The sequence below is a fragment of the Phalacrocorax carbo genome, chromosome 1 (assembly GCF_963921805.1).
Source record: "Phalacrocorax carbo chromosome 1, bPhaCar2.1, whole genome shotgun sequence".
Lineage (NCBI taxonomy): Eukaryota > Metazoa > Chordata > Aves > Suliformes > Phalacrocoracidae > Phalacrocorax > Phalacrocorax carbo.
In genome coordinates this window covers 91991862-92016386 of record NC_087513.1, presented here as the reverse complement: position 1 = coordinate 92016386, position 24525 = coordinate 91991862, and the positions used below count along the sequence as shown (strand labels likewise).

The window sequence follows — 24525 nt, the reverse complement described above, 5'->3', positions numbered from 1 at the left end:
GGACTTGATTCTCCTGGTTTTAGAACAAAGACTAATCTTGACATCCTGCAGACACCTGAGTGATGCCTGTAGATCTGGTCTGTAAAATTCACGGTCACAGATATATATAACTGTTTTGAACCTTGGTGCAGCATATTAAGGAAGTCAGTCACTTATTGTCATGAAGAATCACCTACTGATTCACTCCTCACAATATATTTCACATTAGATTGCTGTCCCATTTACTGCGTTTCCTGTAAGGGCAAAATGAGACTACACATACCTATTGTCTGTAGCCTAGCATTGCTCTCTTTTATGCATTGATGAATTAGTTCATATGGAGTGATGTTAAAAAAATTGTCATAAGTAGGAGAAGAAAAGCAGATGTTTGATATGCAATGAGACTTCTTTTTGATGTTTGTTATGCTGAGTCAGGCTGAAATGAAAGCGATCAAGGGAAAGCATCAGAAGTAAGAGATGACAGAGAACTTGACAAAAGCAAGATTTGGAAAATAAGTCTGAACTGCAAAAAATAAAGCTTATATTCCCCCTGGCCTTGCAGGAAAGAAGGTATCTTCCTGTTAGTGATACATTAATATCTGTACTGAGGTAGTATTCTTCTTGAGCTTCTTCACACAGAAGTACTTGTCGGCTGGTTGCCCAAAAACTTCTTTGAAATTTGCCTCTAAAAATGAGGTTAGTTAAGCAAGATTTCTTCATTGTTACTGATTTCTAAGAGATAATTAGTTATCTTTCAAATAGAAAATAACTTGTTTCTAACAACAGATTCTTCCCTATCTGAATTCATTGTGTCTTATCAGAGATGCTCCAATCTTGAGCTCCCCTTTGTTCTCTATGTCTTTATTTTTAAGTAAGGTTTTTTCCAGCCTACAAATGGTTTCTCTCAGATAAATTCTTGGAACTCTTTCCGGCTCATGTTATTGAACACTGCACAAATCTTCTCACAGTGACAAAATTTAACAAACAGGAAGAGTAATAAAGAGGTAAGTACGTTAAAATCATGAGCAGTTGAGGCCAGAGAGAAGAGCCGGGTCCAACTGCAAATAATCAAATTTGAAGACAGTTGCTAGCATCTCAATGGTAGGGTGGCGGGCATTTTATGTGCTTTGTGGGTATATGAAGCTGAGGTGTATGAAGCTGATGCAGTAGCTCTCATATTCAAAAGTTACAAGGAAATGCTGTGAGTTCAACTCTGGTATGACCAGATCACACTTTTAAGGGCTTTAAATACCAGTTTAAGATTTTAGTGTCAGATGTTAATTTTGTTCCAAAATCATGCCCTATGTCTTGAAGAAAAACAAGGAGAAACTTTGGGGCTTTGTTGCTTACCTAGAGTCAGTGGTATAGGAAATTCGTTTTGAAACTGTGTTGTGGTTTTTCAGCTTACGGGGTTTGTTTTGTTTTGAGGTTTTGTTTTTGAGAAGAAAATCTTTGTACATGGTTCTAGGTAGGAGAAATGTCTCCCCAGAGATCACCGCACCAACACATTTAATCTCTAGGATTACATTGCTTTGCACATTGTCATAGCGCATTGTGGTTGACAGATTACCTTGTCTGAGGCTTTATCCTGTGAAGACTTATGAAAATATTGGTGAAGGGAAAGTGTCAGACAGCTGAACGTTTCCAATCCTTACTTTTTCACAATGCACCCTGCCATTAGCCTGTTAATATCAGGCTTCCAGTTACAGCTCTGTATGATGGTACAGAGATACTTCGTCAAATAGCACAAGGGAGCCCTGAGTATACAAGGAAAAATAAACGCACAAGTACAGAACTAAGGCGATGAGCAAAAACTCAGACTTGACGCAATCTCCCAGACTTGATGCAAACTCAGACTTGAAGCAATGCAAATTCATAAATGTTCTATTACCGGCCAAGTACAGTAATTGTAGCCAGAAATGGTACACAGAGGGGAAAAAAAAGAAAGAAATACTTTATTTTAAAGAAAAGGAGTAGTGACTCGGAAAACAATACTTTGGTCATATCTGGTGTTAACGTAGTGCAGATAAGCAAAACTTAATTCAGGAGTAGTCTCAGGAAAAATGCTTCCTGTACAAACAGGGAACAAAGCACCAAACGCGCAATTTGGCAGTGGTTGAATGTGTGAAGAGGTGCTCAGCACTGTGCAAGAGAGGATAGCAAAAAATTACAATGTTTTAGAAAGACGACAAATAACATCTCCTGGATAAGTTACTCCAAAAAGTAGGCTGCTTGTGTCACTCAATCTGGCAGAGCTTTACAGACCACTTACTGAAGGAAAAAGAAGAAAAAACCAACAGTATTTCTAAAGCAATTGAAGAAATTAAGCAAATAGACAGTATCCTTGTCCTGAATTACATAGAGTCAGGTGGCCACCTCTGACAGCCCTAGGAAACTCAGCCAAGATGCATATTTGCCTAGGCTCAAACAATTTAAGCAGAACTCCCTAAAGAGTTGATTGTCTGATGCATGCCATGAAAGAAATATGATCTGATTTGGGGAAAAGCCACTATATTTTTACAATCTGGTGCAAAAAGGAGTATCAACAATTTGGATAGAGTGTTCCCTTAAGAACACTAGTGACTGGGAGGAGGGGTTGAGAATGCCCCTGGAGACCTGATTTAGGGAATATATGAACCCTCACAGCACAGTAGCTGCTATATTAGAACATCATCTACCATGAAAATTTGTATGACTGAGGACAACTGGTGGAATGATTCTTGTGTCTCCTAGAAGGAGCCAACAAAGCAAAACTAAAATGTCTGAGGAATAAGCACAACATCATACTTGGCGGACCTGCTCATCACCAGAGCCTATGGCACAAGTCAGGAAAAGTCACCACAAAAAGCCCACACGACTGTAGCTCTTGTGATATGGTAATATGCTGGCTGTCCAACAGGAGAATTTGAGAACCAACCAAACCTATGTCCTCAGTCCAACAGAAGTAGGAGTAAATATCAGTCAAGCTATCTGTGAGACAATTTCCAGGCAGAAGCAAGGAAGAAATTATGAGTGGGCAAAGAAGTGGCATGAGCTTTACCAGTGTTCACACTTGTTCTTCTGACTGGAGAGAAGAGAAGCTTCATCTTCCTATGTGTTTCAAAATATCACTATGGCTTGATTGTCCAGTATAGCATAGCTTAAGAAAATACTCACACCTTCAATAAATCTTATACCAGAAAGTTCAGGAGCTCATTGCAATGCATATTGGAGCTGTTCGGAAGGAGAAGAATGCCTCCAGGCAGAGACAGATGCTGCTTACTGTGCAAATATGACCATGATAGAGATCAGGGACTTGATGTCCAGTGGGATATACACATGGGGACAAGATAGAAAGAGAGACATGAAAATACACAACTTCCAAATGTACTACAGAGAAGTGGGAAGGATGAGTGGCTTAACTGTGGGAAAAGATACTGAAGTTGAATGTCGCCATTTTAACTAGGGCTATTTGGCCTGCTCTTTGCTGCCTAGCCCAGAAGGCCAAACACCCTGTATGAATTTACCCACTACTTTATCACTGCAGATCTTTTTCCTGCTAACTTTACAAGCATTCTTCTTGTAGTCACTTTCTTGGTGTTCCGGGAACTGCGTGAACTCCTGAATTCCCAAGAGGTGCTGAGTAACAATGAAGTGATAAGGCATTTTAGCAGGTACAGACTGCTATCTCACTCTACCATATCACAACCAACAGCATATTAATGATAAATTAGCACTTACAGTTTTAATTACGTTATGTCCTTCAGTGTGGTCTTAAGTTTACTGTAAGTACCAGGACTGGTGTGAGAAACAGTCAAATGAGCCAGATAAAGTTTGAAATCTCCCTATACTAGTAAGCAAAAGACTACATGAAATCATAACCAAAATGCCTTGTTAGGATTATTTGCTCAGCATAAAAGAGGCAGTTTTACTGGGAATTGAGGAGATGTCTCTGGGGCTGGGAGCTTCCCACATTGGCAGTTCCTCACTTGAGGGCTGTTCGTAACCTCTCCTTGGGCACAAAGGTACAGGCTTTGATCAGATAAATCCTTGTCATGTGAGGGAGAAAAGGACTGGCACTGGGACTGGAGGTGTGGTCAGTTACCCACTAAAAGCACAAAGCCTGAAGACGAGATGTAATACACACAGCATGCCCTCAGCTGGGGACTGGTCAGAAAGGAAAGAAGCACAAACCAGCTAGGTGACCGCAGTGACCAGCTCAGAGCATTGCCTCCACAGCAGCACAAATTGCAGAGCTGTCTCCTCTTTTCCTCCTGAAACGTGGAGCTCTTTTGACTAGCCCAATGTTTTTTCCTTTTCTTTTTTTCTAACACTTTTTGTATACCAAGTATGAAACCCAGAGACAACCATTTCCACAGCAGTGAATAGGTGATGAGTCATGAAACAAAAACAAGGTAGTGGTGGAAAATATGAGCGTTGGTGCAGGGATGTACACATGTATAGAAAGAGAGAGGGTTTGAAGGGCCCCTGAAATAATATTAACTGTCTAAACAGAGTACAGTATTTGAACTTGGGCTTGATAATTCAGATTGTGATTGGGGAAATGGTAAGGAAGACTTTCCCAATAGAGTAATAAATATAAGCTTAATTGTATGTCTCTGTAGGGGTTAACAAAAGCCTAGCCTGACGAACAGCAGAGGGATTCCAGGAATGCTTAAAAACTTGCTATATGCAGCACTGGTTGATGTCAAGAAAAGAGAACAGCTAAACCCTTGTTCTACAGTGCCCCTCCTAATAAATCTGCAGTGGTAGCCTTGAGCTCATGGCCAGCCTTCAACAGGGCTGCAGGAAAGCAAATCATGAACCATCATAGTAGCACCTGCTTGATTTCACGTTTCCTGTAGGAATAGGAATACCCCCTGTACACTGCTTGCATCCTAATAAAGCAATCTGGATAACGGGGTGGAGGTAGTGTAATGTATATCTACTTTTTTTCAGGAAGTCTCTAATTACCTGTCCTTTTAAAAGTGGAAGATTCAGAGCTCCCAAGTGCTCCATGACCTAGACAGGACCAACTGCTGTTATGAATGGAGGGCTGCAACAAAAAAACACTTTTCTCTGGTGGTACCTGAGGTTGAGGCAGTTCCAGTGTGAGTCTTCAAGCTATTTATGATGTTGTAGGTAAAAGTGGTAAGTTGGGACAAAAGGTGGAAGGAAAGAAGTGTGAGATGGCAAGTGCAGAAGCGAGAGCCTCTCTGTTCCTGAGTGAGCCTGTCCTGCAGGCAGCAGAACAACTGCTTGCTCTGCAGCAAAAGGGGAGTTACAGGCAGACCAGACTAGGAAATGGATACTTCTGAAGGTCTGAGCGTTAAAGACAGCGTCACCAATACTTGGGGTGGGAAGTCTGTTAAAGTCAGAAAAGTCTTGACATTTCCAGTGATGAGAGAACAAGGCAGGTGGGCCAGTCCCCCCACGCAGCAACTGTACTCCCTCACAACCTCTCTCTGCCTAATGAGAGAGCAGGAGGACAAGGAAGGGACACCTGCACCCCATATTTATTCCATGGGTTGTGTCTCCTCTCCCCATGCCTTGGGGAAGGGATATGTGAAGGGATGCAGCTCTGGGTTTTGTGTGTCATGAATGGAGTTTGAGGGGTAACAGATCCTCATGAGGGCCAGAGGCAGCCTTGAGGAGGGAAAGGAGCCTGCCAGGGTGGTGTAACTCTTCCCTAGCATGTGGCCCACAATGTTTACCCAGCATCCAGCAGTGGATAATAAGGAGGAAAATACTGCTCCCTCAGCATCTCACATCACCCCCCTCCTTCAACAATCCATCAGTTCCTTTATCCCAAACACAGGAAATTTCATGTGGAAATTACTTTTGAGGGGAGGGACCACACAGTCAGCTCAGGAGACAGCACCTTCTGAGACAGTGCTGGGAGAAAACTGCCACAGTAAAAGCCTGAGAGAGGTGGCCTTACTTCTTTGCCACCAGAGGATGGTTGTGGGTGTGTGACTGACTACAGACAAAAGCAAGCACTGACTTTGAGAGGGTGCTGCAGGCTGGAGCCATCCAGCTTCACTATTCAGAAATGTCACCATCAGTATGAGACCCGGTGCACAGCAGAACTGAAGCTTAAGGAGATACATACTGGACACCCTCAAACCAGTAGCCACTCTTAAAACTTTTATTTTGGGGCTGAGTTATAAACTGAAAATAATAATAATGTTGGTTTTCTCATGGAAGTTTTGCTAGGCTGTGTCATCACTAAAGCATGGAGAGACCTTCCGTGCAAGCCGATATTAAATCAGAGTGTTTACTTAATATGTTGTTGTATTAACTCCATTGCTTCTATAACTGGTTATGTAACCACAAATCATGTGGAAGTCTTAGATATGGGTGGTTTTTTTTCCTCTAAACAGGTAATGTTGGGTTTGTTTCCCTTTAGAACGGATTTTCTCTTCCAGCTCCCACTACCCAAACTGTCATATTGTATCCTTGAGTGTCTTTATCCATCCTCCTGTAAAGCAGCAGTCTTTGCGGGAGCAGTTCCTTTAGGGAACCTCTAAAGCCCATAGCACTGCAGGAAAGCTTCCTCTGCCCCTCGTGGGAAAAGCCCTTCTCCTGGCCAGCAAACACATCATTGAATCTGCTGGTGCTGACCAGAGACCTCTTCTTGCAGTTGGCAGTGACATCCACAGAGATGACTGGGTATTTCATTTGAGGAAGAACAGCCTCTGTGGGATGAAGGACAGCCCAGCTTCTACAATAACATCTGACAGCTTGGGTAAACATCATTAAAAAATGTAGAGTCCTTATGAATTCTTCTCTCCTTCAGCTGAAAACTTTTCCCTAATAGTGTCTTTCAACAATAAGGAGCCCCCATAAGCATGAGGTAGTATCATCCCTGAGAGCCAGCTGCTATGGTGGTGCAAACCAAAGGAACTCTGTTTTTGACAGAGCTAGTTCATCTGAAGAGATAGCCCTCCAACAGTATGGACTGATTGCCCCATACAAGTGTCCTGAGGCTCAAAGTACATTTATTCCCTATGCAGTTTTGGACAGCCAGTGCTCCAATATAGCTGCGTTTGCTGAGATGATATCCAACACCCTCGTGTGCTGCCTCTTGCTACCAGTGAAAAATGGAGCTCAATCAGTTTACATACAAAATGCGCGTGAAGCAGCGGGATCAGGGAATTAATTTTGTCTCCCTAAGCAGTAACAAAAATGCCCTCATGATCCCAGCCCACTCACCATAATATAGTAAGACCACGATTAGCACTTAATACTATTTAATAAATATGCTGTTTAACTTAATCAGTAATTGCACAGATAAATAACAGACTTGACCAGTCAGCGAGGTGAAATAATCATAAGGAAATAATACGCTAATTCTGCTTTCCATTTTAAGGTTGCATTTGGGCTTCCCTCCCTAATATCCTGCAGAAGTCGTCTTCCAGCATTGCAGATACATTTGGCTATCAAAGGGGTCTGTGTTTCTTTATTTTGTATTTATTGCTGAATGGGCAAGAGAACCTTCATCTATTATTTGGGGGGCAGGGGGCTGTGAGAAAGGGAAGAATAAAATTAAACTGTGGTCCGAAAGTTCATAATACCTTTTTTGATCGGGTTTGTAATTCAGGAAGTCTTTGAAAGAAGAAGATTAAAAGTATGTTTCAAACCGAAATTACTTTGATAAATTCAAGTCATAGAGCAGACTCTTATGAGCACTCAAAGGCATTTCGCTGGGCTCGAGGACCCTGGGATTCTGTAAAGCATCTGCAGAGGTTCCTGACACCTCCCCCTTGGTCCCCACTTAAGAACGTGGCCTGCCAGGTATCTGTCAGGGCTGGAGCTTGCTCTAACAGGGCATCTTGTTCAGATAGGCACACAGTGACTTAAAACCTAACTTCTTTTCACTTCCCATTTTGAGAACCTCCATCCACAGAGCCCTCGAATACAGCACACCCACCTTACAGCATCCTCCTTCTGCAAACTTATATTCTTGAGGTTAAATATTAGCCAGCAACAGCTCACGTACATAGAATTTGGCATTATTACTTGTGTAAATGTATAATCATTGAAGGGAGTTTCCAAGGGAGGAGGTGTAAGCTGCGCAGCTCCTCCTGGGTCCCTCTGATGTTGCAGAGCAGTTGAGGCACGGAGCAGCTGCGTGAGTGGTGTGCTCACCTCACCCTCCTCCCTTGCCTGCTGCCAGCGCACAGCCCATCACAGGGGCTGTGATGGGCAGGGGATTTCAGACTTACAGTTGTCATGAGATTTACCCAATTCTGCTGTCTCATTGGCCCTGTATCAAAGGCACCCGATATACACTGTATCTTGAAAATTCAACAGAAGGCAGCCCTATAAACGACTCGCTGCTGACCTTTGTTTCGAGTACCAATATTTAGCAAGCAAATATTTAAAACTGTGCCGTTAAGAAGGGAGGCACAGCTTTACTGTGGGGTGCTGCTGAGAAGCACCTAGCCTGTGCATGGGAAGGGGCAAGCAGCCTTCTTCCCCTCCTCTCCCTCCCAGCAGAGCAGCCAGCCCTGCCCACCATGCCCGCACCAGGGAAGGGGCAGATGCTTAGCCCCCAACAAGGCAGATGGCTGCTGTACCAAGCAAGTCAGGAGTTTTAAAGCTCTGGAGGGCTGGGTGAAGCTGTTTCAATGCCAAAGGCAAAATAACCATGGCCATGGCAGACGCGGAGGCTCTGTGATCCACCTTGCCGATCCAGCTGCCTGGTGTGACCAGAGCACAGCTGGCGCCAAAAGACTGTCCCCAACCACTGGTCTGTTGCCATGGCTGGGACCCACATACTGATGAGTCTTCAAGAAATCAATTGGTCTCAGTCAGGTGCAGCAACAGGCCAACAGGGTATTTTTCCCTTGGGAGTGGCGCAGAATTAGCTCTGTTGGTCAGTGTATAATTAGATACTTGCACCTAACAGTATTCTTTCTGTTGGATTTTTATAGTTTTGTCTCTTCTTTTTTAAACATGAAAAATAATCAGTCTTAAAATAAAATAATAAAAAAAATTACCCTGGAAAGAGTCATCTATAAAAAGAGAAAATCCTTGCCAGGGGAACGCCACAGCAATGAGCCCAAGCCGCAGAAAGCCTCGTTGCAGGCTTCGCTTTTCCACAGCTACTCAGAGGTTAACCAGGGTCTGTAAGCAAACAGCTTAAAGAAGGAGCCCAGCTTAGTGCCTGGGTGTCTGGGTCTGTCCCAGGGACCGCCAGCCTAATGCCCTCCCAGCAGCCCCTCCCTCCCAAAGGCGATGCTGGGCAAACAGAGCCAGCCCTCGCCCTCTCCTTGCGCAGCAAGGAGTCCACGGCGGGGGACGGACTGGACCCAGGCTGGGGCTCAGGGACATCACAGAAGCGGATGTTTCACTTCAGATGGGTGCGGAGCCATGTCTATATAAACCCTGGAGCAGCAGCCCGGGAGGATTGTTAAGCACACCCACACCTCGGCTCACTTGGCAGTGTGGCGAGGTGCTGTCAGCTGTCCCAGTAGCTGCACACTGGTGTACAGGAGCTCAGGAGCATGGGCTCCCGCCTGCTGCTGATGCTGATGCTGCTTCAGGCAGGTGAGTACCACCTCTCGGTCCCTCTCCCTTCCCATGCCTACCCCCATCCGGGGACAGCCTGTCCCCTTGCTGTCAGCTTTGCCTGCTTCATGGCAGGCACTTTGATGTGGTTTGACCAAGTGAGAAAAAAAAGCACTGCTTGACTCTTTTTCAAATGTGTTGCGAGGGGCTGTGTAAGTGAGCTGCCTGCCCGCTTTGCTTCCCTGGCGGTTTGCATAGCTGGGGCTGTATAAACATGGATCATTTTTCCTTTTGGATAGTTTTTTGCTACATGGTTGTCGGCGTCTGTGTTTCTTCATAGAAATACCCTCTTTTCATACCAGTGACCGTGGAGTCAGCAGTTTTCAATTTACCTGAATTTAAAGTAATTTAAAATAAAAAAAAAACACATCAATGTCTGCTAACATAAAGCCCCTACACACAGAGACAACGTGACAGTAAACCGGCAGGTCTGAGGTTATACCTGCAATACAGTTTTAAAATAAAAAACAAAACCTTGCCTTAATCTACAGCAAAGGCTGTCCATTTAAGCAGGAAATAGAAAGTGTAAGTTGTCAGATCCACCTCCACTCACCTCCCTGCAGGTATGTTCTCTGCTAAGGTGCCCCATTAGTAGTATAACTAATGATTGGATGTGCTCCTAATGGGAGATGTGGCTAAATGCAGGCTGCTGTGGAGACTCAGACTTTTCAAGGCTTTCCCAGCTGCGTTGACTTGGCTGCACAGCATAGAAAAAGCAATTTCAGTTCTTGGTCAAGTTATTAGCCACGTACATGAATATTGAAAGGTACTTGCTGGGGCTGACCTCTCAGCTGCAGTGACCCACCGTGGGGTCAAAACCCAGCCATCTTTCAAAGAACAAAACAGGAACATCAGAGGCTGCTTGGATGCCCATGTTATTTCAAGCTCTTGCAGAGCATGCAGCCCTAAGCACACTAATTGAGTCTTTTGGACTTAATTCCCTTTGGGGCTTTCTCTCCAATTTCATGAGCAGCTCCACACTGTAATTACAGTTCCTTGATCCTCAGAGATATCCCCAAAAGAAGAATGGCCTTTCTTCTTTTGGGTGAGGTACAGTTACCTTAGACCAGCCTCAGCTGTTTTCAGCCAGTGGCCAATAGAACAAGTCCATCAGTCCTGGCTTAAGAGGTCAGCAAAACACAGCTGAAAATTTGCAGGCTGCTCATCAGGAGGCCTGAATTCTTACAAAGAAGTTTTTGTCTCCATCGGAACATTTTCAGGGTCTGCAAACTGCAACAGGTTGAAAAAGCAAGATTTTTAACCCAAAATCCTGAGCAACTCTCTGCTTGTGATTTCCCCTGGGGTGCCTGAGGGCTGAGCACCCTTCTAACTCTGGAGCCCTGCTTTTTAGACAAGGGAAATAGGTCACCTCTTTAGTTTCGCATAACACCCATCTGATGTGTTTTTAGCACAAAAACTGAACACTCAAGTAGTGTTTAGGTGAGTAGAGCAGTTACTTTTTCAGGAATGTGCATTTAATCCCTGAGGAATGCCCCAGAAAGCATAAGGAGGCTGTGCAAAACCCTGCACTGGGACAGCCCGAAGCATCGATCCCCAGGGCGAAAACGGTTGAGCGCAGTGTTTGTTCCTGCTGCGGGCTCAGGCTGCAGAAAAGGAGCAAAGCCCTGCCTTCTCCTGCGTGGGGAGAGACCCTCCTTGTCCTTACTGGCATTTGGATCAGGCTAAGAGGACATGCCAGCCCAGGAGATGCGGGGAGAAGCCCAAGCAAGGCGATTAGAGGCTAGGTTTTAAAAGGAAAGCAACTGTTTTAATAATAGTATTGAGTTCTTGGGTGGTTTAGGGGATTAATTAGTCCGTGTTTGCACAACACTGAAGAGGTCAAGCGTGCTGCAGTAGCTGGGGGCAGGTGGCAAAGCAACTTCACTGGCCATTTCCCAGCTCTCAGGCATTACCTCCCTCTCCATCCAAGCATGCAGCAAAGTCCCTCCATTTCAGCAGGCTTTTCTTTTTGGAGCGGCTGTGCCAGGTGGGATGAGCGGATGGATTAGGCCATTGGTCTTGAGGGGTTTGATGATACTGGTGAGTAGCTTTGCCATGTAGGACAGATCAGTGCAAAGTGCACTTGGTCCTTCACAGTAAATCCAGGCAATATATGTACTGTCCTGTGCTGTGGTTAACATGATAAGCACCAACATTTGTAGCTGAGCATCACAGTGGTTTGGATGTTAGGGGCAGGGTACTCTTGGTTTCTGTAACAGTCCCTGCAAGGTAGAGTCTGTGGTTTCTAAAAAAGTTGCAAATTAACATGTGAAATCACAACTCTGTTGGAAAGACTTTTAACTCAGAAAAGTTCAGCCTGGTTTGGGTGGCCATCAGCTCACTTCAGCTAACACAGAGCTCCTTTTTTTTTCCCCTCAAATTAATGCAGCCAACCTGATGTTATGACCTAAATGGAACATAGCAATGGAAGCGGATATAAGTGTTGCCAGCACCTCCAAACTCTCAAAAGAAAGCTGGTATACATACATCTTGGCTAACATAGGCACTCTATCCTTGACAAAGTATACCTTACAGGCTCAGGGACTTGTAGCTATCCCTCTACGCAAATTAATAGTACTGCCAGCTTTTTGCCTTCTGGAGAATGTGTTAAAATATCCTCACTTGTAGGGGAAACTTGGATAATGTAAGACATCTTGGGCAACATAGAAACCACATTTTTTTCCGTAGAACCCAGGTTAGGTCTGATTGTGTGCTTGTCCTCTGCTGCTTCACATCCCACTTGGGACCACAGCATAGCTAGTACGCTTTCTCAGGTTTGTGAGCTCCGGGGTGCAGTGAAGCCTGGCTGGCTCTGTGTGGTGCTGGCACAGGCCCTGCAAAAGCTTTACAGCTCAGGCTGCATGGTGTGCAAAACTGAGCACACTGCTGCCAGGTGCAATCCAGCTGCAACCACACACTAGCGCACCAGAGCTAGTAAGTCTTGCCTGAATCAAGCTCCCTCTGCAGAAACAGCCTGCGTGGGTACTTCTGCATCTGCCTCCTGGTTATCCCAGCCTGCAGGTAAGGCCCCTGCAGAGTGCCCTTTGCAGAGTGAATGTCATGGCTAATTAGATTGTCAAGGCTGCACCCAACTAACCAGTCAAAACCAAAATGCCCCCCTTAAGAACTTTAAGAAAATCAGCGTCAGGCATGTTTAATCTTTGTGTGAAACCATGTCCTGTCTTTGCAGCTTGGAAAGGTGTTCTGGGAAAATCCCATTCACTGCACACCCGAGGAATCGTCGAATTGGCAGGGGCTATATCATGTGGCACAGGACGGTCTCCCTTGGCATATATTGGCTACGGATGCTACTGTGGACTGGGAGGACAAGGCTGGCCTAAAGATAGAGCAGACTGGTAAGAACTTCAACTATGTGTCCAGAAGCAGTGCAGACCTCCCCGCTCTTCCCTGTTGGTACTGCTGTGACCCCATGGATTTGTTGCTGCCCTGCAGAGAGGGAACCTAGTACATATGAACAGCACCGGGGAATTGTGAGTGAGGACCCACATATCGCTTGGGGTTTGAATGAGGGTTTATCCACCTTCTGGATGAGCCCAAAGGTCTTGGGACCTTTTACTATGTGAGGTGGAGGGCAAAGGAGAAACCAGGATATGATTTAATGAAATAGCTGCATATTTATTCAGAGGGCAAGCCCTGCCTGAAAAAAAAGGGGACTGATCAAGGTATTTTGGAGGGTTTTTTTCACCCTGGTCCTGAAAATGGCAGTGATGGGAATATCACCATTTATCCTCCGGAAGAAATCCAGATCACTGCAAGGAGTAATCAAACCTGTTGCCTTCATTGCCTCTTAGTTCACACTGATCAAGGAGAACAACAACAGAGGAGAGCATGGTGTTATTTCCCCTTTTTTTGGTTACTGGGGAAGATGCTGTGCTTGTTATTCCCGAGGCTAAAAGAAATTAGTCTAGGAGGTGTTGTAATCAAAGGTTTCTTTCTTCTGCTTTGCAATTAGCATACATGCAAATCTTGAGCATTGTGGACTCTTGTGTGCACTGAGCCCGTTATTTGAAGCCTTTTTTGGTTTGAAACCTCAGAGACAGAGCACACAAGTCTATCTGTTTATCTATAGTCTACAGGCCAGGTGTTACTCATAAGCAAGCGCTGCTTTTAGCAGGGGTGAAGGCAGTGTGTAGCTCCCTGGGAAGGAAACCGAGCTTTGCAGAATACCCAGCTGTTGGAGACACTTCACATTGCTACAAAACCAAACTTTGCTAAGTTGGCAGGAAAGGGAAAGGGACAAAAATGAAGAAAAGGTGCCAAAGTTAAAGACCAACTCTTCTGTGGGCATGAAAGGGCAGGTGTCCCTTAAAACTAGTGGAGCTGTCTTCATTAATGCAGCGAGATGTTTCAATCCCAAAGCCCTCTTGTCACATCCCCGTTTTGTATCTATGAAATATTTCATCAATGAAAGAGTCAATGTGGGACTTACAAATGATGAGTAACTGCCTATAAAGTGTCATAACTTTCAGCTGTAAAGATTTCTTTCAGTTTTCAGTAATACCTCTTGACCTGCTTATCACCATCTACAGCAGTGTCTTTACGATGTTTATTATTTTTGTTAGCCCTTATCCAGCTCTCATAATCAGGCCTTTAAAGTAAAACATGACTTCACTAGTCTGGAGTACTTATTTTACTGAAGGGATGAGTGGAGTCACCTAAAAGCTGTTTTCACAGAGGCTGAGGGACCCCCAAGTTTAGGTGACTTTGGGAGATGCAAGTGGTCAGCACTCCTGAAAAACAGACTGAGAAAAATGTGGACACATGTTCATCAGCCAGTGTTTCTCCTACTGTTTGATTTCCATGGGATACAGATTTTGCCCTAAGGGCAGAAAATGAGACTCTGCAACTAGAAATGCCTCAAAATACCAGATAGTTTGTAACGGGAAGTTTGGTCCTTTAAATGCGTTCATTATTATTCCTTAGCTGCAATGCTTGGCTGAAAAAAACAAAACCCAAACGAAAACAAAAAAAAACCAGAAAGGTTTTTAGTTAGGTTCTTAGCTAGGAAGAATGGGCAATGCCCCACTAGATTTAGCCCTAAAAATTTCCTTTTTATGTTTGCTGAAGGAATCTTCTGATATCTGTTACTGAGAACTACTGCAAAAATCAGTGTGTTTGAGTATCTCACGCCTATCAAAGTGAACACATTATTTTCCATATTTGCTATTCTAAAAAATAAAGAAGCAGAGTGGCAAAACTACTGGCTGTGAGTGACAAACACTCTTTGAAATTACCCTCTTGACACTTCTAGGTTTGCTACTGAGACCCTTAGAAGGGGAGTAATTTTCTTGTGAGTAATTCAGTCAATCTGTCTAGACAGAGCTAGAGTGCTTCTAAGCACCTCTCCTTTATGGGAAAAGAAAAAAAGCCATCGAGCTGGTAATCCTTTTATAAGGTTTATTCCACACACTGGCTTTGATGTGGCATTGTCAGTAATTACCTTTTCTCTTTTGTTCCACTCCCACAGTCCCATCACTTCAAGGCATAATGGCATCTCTTCTGCATAGAGTCAGTAGTTTTGTTTCTCCTTCCCCTTTCTTTTCCCCTGGATTGCTGCAGCACCCATTTTGTAAAGCAGGACCTGAGGATGCTCAGCATCTCCCTGAAAACACCAAATGCCATGAAAGGCAGGGTGGCATATATGGCTCATCTAAATCCTGGCAAAATCATAGGGAAGAGTAAGATTTCCCCTCAGCTGCTCAGTTAAAGCAAAACAAAAGGACACACAGTGGTGACGGTGCGGTTGACACGAAAAACACAACGTGACAAATTCTTACCTTAATGGCATTTGCTCAGCAGCAGGGGTCTGGCCAGCTGATCCCTGTGGCGCAGCCAGTGCTGTCTGTAGTCATTAGGGCTGTCTCATAGCCCAGACATGATTAATAGGTTGATTGCTAACTAGATGACATAGTTGTATTTGTTTTCCATACCTGTTGACCAGTGCTTTGCCATAGTGTTGGCTGACTCTGTTTGTGTTGGTCTAACTGAGCGTTAGCAGGTTATTAAAAGCTTAACACCACCTCTGACCCAGGTGCAGGAAGGGGCATTTCCAGACAGGAGGGGACCATATGAAGGTGGCAAAAGACAACGATAGGTTTCCTCACTCTTCATTCCCTGGCAGTTCTTTCAACGCATCTGAAAGAGATGTTTGTAAAATAGGAGCCAAAGTCTCCTCACTTTGTGTTGGTGTAAGCTGCATGACATCCCACTGCAGTTATGGGCATCATCAGGAGGAACTGGTGTAAGGGAAAGCAGAATTGTGCCCCAAATCCTGTGGTCCTGCAGAATTTATGCAATCCCCCTGTTTTTGCCAAGCCAGATAAGGAGCAGCAAGTTCCCACAGCTAGCTAGTACACCTCTCTAGTGCTCATTTGCTTGTCCTTGCCTGATTCACAAACCATCTTTTGCCCCCTCCAAGATCTGTTCTCACTTCTCCTACCTCTTTTTCTGTTTGTTCCCTCTGGCTCTCCATGAAGAGCAATTTCATTCCCTTGGCACACAGGGTTCTAACTCCTCCCTTTGCCCGTCTACCTCCACGTTGTTCCTCCTCCCCACACTCCTCCATCACTGACACCAACTTTACCAATTTGACTACTCATTCACTCCCCAGACCTCACCAACCCTACAATTTCTACACCTGGCACTCTGCCTCAGCTCAGTCTGATTCATGCCTCTCCACCATGGCCTCTTGTGCTCTGTGTTCCATATATGAGATGTCAATGATAGGCCTGCTCTGCCATCTGTCATCCCTTTGAGGATGGATGAGGCAGCTTCAGGCATGTTAGCCAGGGTGCCCTGGGCTGCAGCAACTCCTCCAGACAACACATGTCCCAGTTGTAGCTCAGTGCCATAGTCCATCCCTGTCATATCATATGACACATGGCATAGGGACTCAAACGTTCAAGAAAGCTGAGACTTTCACACTTTTTACAAGTTTGGAAGTTCTTCTCTCCTTTCACTTCCAACCTCTTCAGGACAAGACCAGGAGTGAGGTGTTACTGGACCAACAAAGATCTGACCCACAGCCTGTTACTGCAGCTATATCCAACAGAACCAGTTGGGCTGAATAAGCTCTTCTCAATTACAGCAATTGCTGTAACTTGTCATGGGAAAACTTCTGGCTAGGTATATCCCATAGGGCTTATTCCCATTCTGAAGTCCTTTGAGGAGGCAGCATGGAGGGGGACACTAGTCCGCTCTGCTAACTTACATTTCTAGGTTTCACAGTGCAGTGAGTAGTCTGGTTGTAAACATCACACAGGTTTCATCACTACAAGCTGAGAAAAAAAAGCATTTAGTTTGCAGACTCATCTGTGGGCCGGAATTCCTCCTTTTACTACTAAATAGGGAGCTCAATCATTAGGGAAAACACACTGGAATAAATTCAACTTGTGTGTAATCACAGGGTTTACCTGAAGGCTGAATTTGAGCTGACTGGTCTGATTCTGTTGTTTCTTTAACATGATTCACCTGATCTAGTTCCAGTCATTTAATGAGTTTGCATCTTCTTTGCACTTCAGAAACTGTTTTTTTTCCTGGGCTTTATCACCCCACACAGCCCACCAGGCCTCATATCTGTCCTCCTGCAGCAGCAGGTGATGAAGTTTGTGATGTTCCTGAGCTCTTGGGTAAGGTGCTGGCAGCTTCTGTCAGGTCCCCAGAGAAGCCCCACTTCCTGCACAAGGGACTTTTTTCCTTCTTGCAGGGTTGGTCCACTTTTCCAGAGGGATATAATGATGGATCCCAGACTTTCATTGGCTTTTCAGGTACACTGGCCTCAGTCCTTGAAGAAAAAAATCAAGGTCTTCAACTGGATTTGGTAATCTAGGCAGCCAGCACAGCCATGTTCCCTTTTGACCAGCTCATCAACCTCTTGAAGACATTCACATCTAGGATGCAAGAACTTCTCTAAAAGCTGTCTGTTCTTCATGTACCCCTAAGATCAGCCTGCCTCAATGCTTCCCAATCAGTAGAGCAGTTTCTGCGTAGTGTCCATATGATCTTTCAGGGACAGCTTCTGGAAATGCAGTTCACTCCTCCGGCTCAGGCCTCTGGCCTTGCATCTTTGTTGAAACAACCTTTGTTATCTGGCAGAGGACCTCTCTAAGTGCTGAATCTTTTCTTGATGTATTTTGAGCTGCTAAATTACCAGAATAAAATTCAATTGGGGTCAAGTTTTCCTATAAATTCTGAAGTAATCAATAGTGGAAATTATCTCACTGACTAGTCTGTAGGGCCGTTATCACCACCTGAGCTAGTCGCCCTCAGCTCCCTCTATGGTGAATGAAAAGCAATTGCACATTCAAATGCAATGTTTTTCACCTATGTTAGCTCTCTGCGGTATGACAATATGAACTGTGCTCCAGACATGCATAAAGGCAGTATAGATTGATATCTTAGATGTTTACATTTAGGGATCTGAAATTAACTTATATGAATCCCACCACTGAGGCTGATGACTTTGTAGCCTCAGAAACTGGATGGGCCAAGAAGCACGTGGCAGGTCCAGGTGAACTGAAGAGATGAAGCTGCTTGGTGATGCTGAGAAAGGCAAAAACCATCCTGACTCCAGATTCTGAGATGGGTCTAAGCCTAAGCCAGTGAGACACGATCATGCATCCCACAGGAACGCTTCAGCTCCCTTTGTGCGGGATTATCATGTATTGACCATACCTGCGTTTCTGAGGGCAAAAGCTTGGAGGAAGAAGCAGGGTGGTCATAGGAGCAAATATGGCATTAATGAGCTCCTGAGCCATGTGAGCTTTCAAAGAGATGCCAGGAAGCTGGGTTCATCAACAGATGATGTACTGACTGCTGGGGCAAACATTGCTGTTGTGAGTGATGCGTAAGTGGAGCACTCCTGGAGTACATCCAAACACCCCTGAGCAAAACATGCAAGATGCAGGAGGACGCCCCAACTCTACCTTTTATTCTCTTCCAGGTGCTGCCACAGGCACGACTGCTGCTATGACAAGGCAGAGAAGGAAGGTTGCAGCCCCAAGGTACAGCAGTACCAGTGGGCGTGTGAACAGAACACTGTGCAGTGCGGTAAGGAAAAGTTTACTTGCGTTGGGTTCGTTTTACTCCCTCCTCCGCAGATGGTAGGCTGACCGAAGAGCTTTTGTGGGCCTCAGAGGTAGACCAGTGTATACTGACCTGGTTTTAAGGCTGCTTTAGGCAATGTCCATAATCCCCTGAGCTCTCTTCCCACCCCTTGTCTGGATTTCTAGGCTTGCCCATAGTCCCCAGCTGGAGCTGGGAGGAACGCTGGAACCCCAGCACCACCCATTCCAGGTAACCTCAGTCCTCCCCAGGCTGAAGAGTGGGAGTGTGTGCCATGGAGCTGAGAAGCCATCTCATTTTGGCAAGGATGCAGATGCCTCTCTGGAGGCCCCCTGCCCTCCTGCATTACCTGCTTAATCCTGTCGCCTTCCCACAGCTGTGCAATGGTCTGCAAGGGTGGTCCTCCTGTGGCAGTTTTGGCCCTCCCTCCAGCAGGACTGTTCACTTTTTATTTATCATTACGTACAAGCTGTTATGCATGGCTGCAAGAAAAGTTAAATAGGGCACCATCCTGCATCTCTGCCTCTCACAGGGCTCCAACCTAAAGCCCTAGAGCTCCAGCAGGGATTTTGAAGCTTGCAGAATTGAATGCTCTTGAGTGCTGCAGGCATACAGCAAGTGTAGGCTGTGCTCAGCTCTACAGTTGGTACCCAGTCAAGAAGGTCTTGAATTGCACAGTCACAGCCCGTCAGTGGCTCGCACCAGTTTGTTTTGACATACACCAGATGACTTGAGTCTTAGAATTTGTCACATCTATTTCTAAGTCTCCAAAATGTCCCTGATGGTAAAATCCATTGTAGAACACTTCAAAAGTTTGAAAAGAAACATGTAAGAGTAAAACTTGTCCCCATAGCATCAAAGCTACTTGCTTGAACAATAAAAGACTCTTTCTACCTTGTCAGAAGACTATACTCTACTGGTGCCATCCTCAGCCTCTCCAGCAACTGAAAATGTGCCAGCAGATACAGGATGTGGCACAACACATCCTCAGTTGCTCTTTTCCCAGTGCCAGAACAACCTATTAAATACCAAGTGCTGGCTAAGGAATGTATTGCTTTAGTTTCTAACTGTTCTCCCTCCCACTTACCCATATTTCCATAGCTGGCTGATGTTTTCTGCTAGCTATTTTTATATGAAAAAAAAAAAATCCTGGGTTTTGTTTGTTTGTTTGTTTTTTGCTATGAAGGAACAATCCTAGTTGCAGATGTGAGATGTGTCATCAAGTCCATGAGACATGTGCAAAGTATGTCCCATAAGAGCACACTGGGCTGCAGTTGCTCCAACCTGGCTCACAAGCATTAAACCAATGCCATTAATTCCTTAACTGATGCCCAGGCAAGGCCTGAGAAGCATCCATCAACTGTTCTCCACAAGCCCTCAGCAGGCTTCACTTCCCCTGAAATCCCCCACGGGGAGGAACAATAGAAATGCATTCTGAAGGCAAATTTCCTACCCCAGGCTACAGCAGAGCAGGTGTTACTGAGGTGTGAAGATATAATGCCTGATCCCATTCAAACAAAAGGATGAAGAATTAAATTTCCACGCGTGTTTGCTGGGCCTAGGGTAACAACGTCCAGAAACATTAGAAGCAGATCTGCTTGCGCTGTCCTTTCTATGGAAGAGGAAGTAAATGCCTGTTACCTGGCACTGTATCACACAGATATTTTCAGGTAAATTAAACCAAAACTCATTTTACCCGGGACTTCTCCTTTTGCTACCGTTAGGCAGTTTTGTTCATGGAATGAAAAAAAATTGGCAAAAACCATATTTTTCAGTCCAGATATGCCATCAAGTGTAGGCAAATTCCATTCGATAAATATCTGGAATATAGAAACGGCTTTAAGTTGTGGGGGCTGCTCAAAAAAAATTTTCTGCTTTAACAGAAATGACTGCCAAGCCAGGCTCTTGTACCCACATTAGACTGACAGTGGTTGGCACAGCATAGGAAGAACTCAAGGGGCAGAGGGCGAGGAGGAAGTCAGGCAGGACTGGTAGCTGGGAAAAAAACTTAGTGCTGAGTCCTTATCAGTGGCCCCCTTGAAACACTTTTTACTGGTAAACATATGATTCTCTTCAGAAAAGCTTAAGAAATATAGGCTTTTCTTACATATCAGATACAGGGTTGATCCAGCAAAGTCCAGTGAAATCTGGAAAGATTCCTGTACTCTTTGCAGTTGCTTTTGCAGCAAAGCCCATGTGCACTGGCATGAAGTCACACTTTAAACTTTACCTAGTGCAGAGTATGATAGATAATCCATAGGAGCAGCCTCAAATAAACAAGGCACTGTGCTTTGAAATAATATTAGCCCAACGGCTTCATTTAACCCACCTATAGGTGGGATTCGGTTCATTAACCCAAAATCAGTCATTTGCAACCTGTGTTAGTTGCTTTGATATTCCTTATGGTCCTTACCTAGTCTTGTAGTCATATAATTGCATTATAAATAGTTCCATACATATGATTTTGATCAGCTTCATTAGCTGCTGACTCATAAAAATCAGGTACCTGACCCTGCTGTGGAGTTCCTTGGCTCCTCTGCCATGATCTAAGAGATGTAAGAGCAACTCACGGAGCATGAGTGAATGATGCCCAGTGGGTGCTTCTATACCCTCGGGTTTCCGAATGTCCCTCCAGGATACTCTTCCTTTCAAAGCAGTATTTTTTTCTTTTGAAATTGGTCTGATTTGCAGAGGGAGAAGTAAAAAGGGAAGTTGACTGACTGAAGGAAAATTGAATATTTTTAGCTCAGGCTAAGCAAAAATAATTATTTTTTTAATCTTCGGCCACTGAAGTTTTACTTCATTGTTCGCACAGCTCTAGAAGCAGGGAGCGCTCTGTGCTGGGCAAATTTTTGTAAGTATTGTCAATTTACATTGAGCTGCTACTTTTTGATGCTCTTCGTCACAGTTAAGGTCAGACTTGTCGATGGAGATAGGAAAAGGGAGGGTCAGATCCACACACAACACGACATGTTTGTCCTTCTCTCTTCCTGCTACCACAGCCTCTGTTCCCTAAGAATTCCTTTATTAGGGAATTGTTCCTCTTGAAACTGTTTTTTCCTTCATCGATACAGAATCTCTCATCCTCCGCTCACATTTTCTTTTGCAGATAACCTGACTGACCGATGTGAAAAAATGGTGTGCCTGTGTGACCAAGAAGCAGCCAAGTGTTGGGCAGCCGCACCGTACAACCCACTCTTCATCCTCTGGCCAAACTTTTTATGTGGACAGACTCATCCCACCTGCCATTTCAGATATGGGGGGCCAGAATAGTATTTTTAGGACTTTGCTTCTAACCCTCTGAATCTGTAGGTGCTGGAATAAAATTTTACCTCTTTTACCAGAGCTAATAATGGTGTGAGAGAATTTCTATCAGGCCAGGGTTTATGGGGAGGAGAGACAGGGTAAAATATACGCTGAAGTAAGGATAAGATCCTGCTCTGATTGCTGCTTTTGCAGAAATGGAGGGTTCGGTCTGCAGCACAGTGAGAGCACATTACCCGTCACCAAATGGCTTTTTTGTCCTTTCACATTGCCTGACCTTCAGCTCCCACACATTTGCACGTGATCTGGAAAATATGTAGGGACTTCTGCTGGACTGTTTTTTTAAAAAAAACCCCAACATCTCTGTTGAAAGATATGCTGGCCTTTGAAGACCCTCTTCTACTTTTTTGTTAAGGATATTAGGAGCTTATATTGAAACACTACGTTTCCTTCTGGCAAGAGTAAACCAAAATCCCATTCTTTCAGCCAAGGCTAGCTATGTTCAAGCAGGCCTTCTTTGCCTCTTGGTTACAAGCCTGTAGGCTGGAGCAAGCCAACAGGTCAAAAGCCTCTATACCAAGAGGCACAGACGGGAGCCACTGTTGCATCCCCAGAATCAACACACTCCATTTCCTTGGGTAGGTGATAGCAGCTGGGGAGCTGGGGCGCTCAGGAGGGCAGGCTCCTCTGTCTCTTCCGAAGCACAGCTGACAACCTTGGACTACCACCTTTAAAATAAGAAGTAATTGCAAGGAAAGACCCAAGGTACCTCATCAGAGTCTAGAGTCAGAGATACGTGGCCAGACTAAGTGGGGTTTTGGCGGATGATAATAAAAATTTCTTTACAAAAGCCTGTTTTGCCCCTCGCTGCAGGAGGATGCTGAATATGCCACTGTGGCTGCCAAAGCTGCAGGAAAAAGCAGCAGACTAACAAAAATTAAAATGCCAAACACAACATGTACTAAGGTGAAAGCTTTTATTCCATCTAGAGCTCAATTTTTGGCTTACATCAGAAGTTGTTCCACCTGTCAGTTTTCCATCTTCCAGTGACTCCCGTAATGCTGCACCTCAAGCTATGCAGAGCAAGAAGGAAAAGATAGCGATTGAGCAACACAGAGTAAGTACAACGCAATAAGATCTTCCAAGGCTTTCTGGCAAGTAAAGAAGTGATGAACTCTGTTCCTTCAGAGGATTTGCAAAGGGATGATGCTGTGTGAGCAGCATCAGCCTACGGGTGGGGGTGCGCTTCTCAGCAAGGGTTGGAAGACCCTCCCCGATAAGCAGGGGCAAAGCTCCTGGCCATGTCCCTGTCCCTGCCAGGCTGGCCATCAGGTGGCGGCAGCGCTCCAGCGAACGGCAAAAGCAGGTCCTCTTTCATCCCTTCAGGGATGGGATTTTTTTCAGCAGGCGGAGCAAGCTTTTTTGAGTGCCGGGAGAAGAGGTGCAAAACACACGGCTCCCCACTGAAAGCAAAAAGTCAGCTGAGCTCGGTCTGAAACGCAGACCACATTTTGGGTGTCACAAAGCGGGAACTAAGCTTGTTTCACAATCCAGCCTTCAGTGTCAGACTACTCTAATAAGACCAGCTGACAGAGCTGGAAAAAACAGGCAAGCTTTCAGGTACTTGAGCCTCTTCTCGGGTCATTCTTTTGGCTCGTGTGACGAAAACATCTAGTTTTCCCAACCTGATCAGTTGTTCTAATAAAAGATATTACTGGGCTTTACAAACCACACCTCAAACATTCACTTAGGCCATCACAGGCTTTCTGTAAGCGAGCATTACAAGAATATGGATATAAACATGTAGTTGGTGGGAGGAAGAACCATCCTTCCTCATAAACCTAAAAGAACCGAAGGAGACCTAGGACTTTGTTAAAAGAAGAAGCATCTCATTGAACAACTCTGCCAAAAGTGGCAGTTAAAGAAGATCCTATTATTTTGTTTATAGGTAACTCATGAGGCCCATGCATGAAGCTCTACCCAACATAAACAAAGAACTATTTGAAAAAGAGATGGAATATAGAGCCAGCCCTCTTAGAGTTCCAGCCACACCACTTATTTCCTGAACCAGATGCCCTGCCTGACCAGAGGTAAATAAATGGCTAATTCTTCCTTAAGTTAAAAAAAAAAAGGTACCTTTGGAAACAGGCAATTGGGTTCATCTTTCTAGCAAGTGATTCCAGAGTCTGGTTTGTGTTCCTTACCTTGGCGAGAGCCTTGTCTCATGCAGAGGACGCACCTCCTCAGCTGTGGGGTTAAAACAATGATCAGAACCACTACGCCTCCGATACCAGCCGCCACAACCCCAATGATGGTTCCAATGGATTCTTCTATACCAAACAAGCCTGGGGGAGACAGGAAAGTAGAGAGAATAATGTAAGATGTCGTCCAGGCAGGTATATGCAATGCAGCCAGCACACTTTCTGCAGTGGCTGCAGAGGAAGTTACTATGATATTGATTATGCTGATGTCTTGTCTGACAGGAAATCATGGGCTTCTACATGTACTACATGTACTATGAGTTACTGATTTTTTTTGTTCCTTTGTAGGAAACTGCTACGCTTCCTGGGGATTTAGGGATAGGACAACCCCATCTCCCTAGCAATCTCCCTTAACAGCTGGGTGCTCTTAGGATGGCAAAAG

The 24525-nt window shown here is 44.8% G+C and overlaps 1 protein-coding gene across 3 annotated transcripts; it reads left to right on the top strand.

Moving 5' to 3' along the window:
* LOC104052371 (phospholipase A2) lies at positions 1-21962 on the top strand. 3 transcript variants are annotated; one of them, XM_064466523.1, is made up of 5 exons: positions 1-6706; positions 7331-9513; positions 12725-12890; positions 18497-18603; positions 21728-21962. In XM_064466523.1, the coding sequence occupies exons 2-5, from the start codon at positions 9471-9473 to the stop codon at positions 21889-21891; spliced, it is 480 nt and encodes a 159-aa protein (XP_064322593.1). In that variant the 5' UTR covers positions 1-6706; positions 7331-9470; the 3' UTR covers positions 21892-21962. The 3 variants fall into 3 exon arrangements, with proteins under 3 accessions (XP_064322593.1, XP_064322603.1, XP_009511926.2); XM_064466533.1 differs by having other exon boundaries at positions 1-7408; positions 9245-9513; XM_009513631.2 differs by having other exon boundaries at positions 1-9513.
* Positions 21963-24525: the final 2563 nt, after the last annotated feature.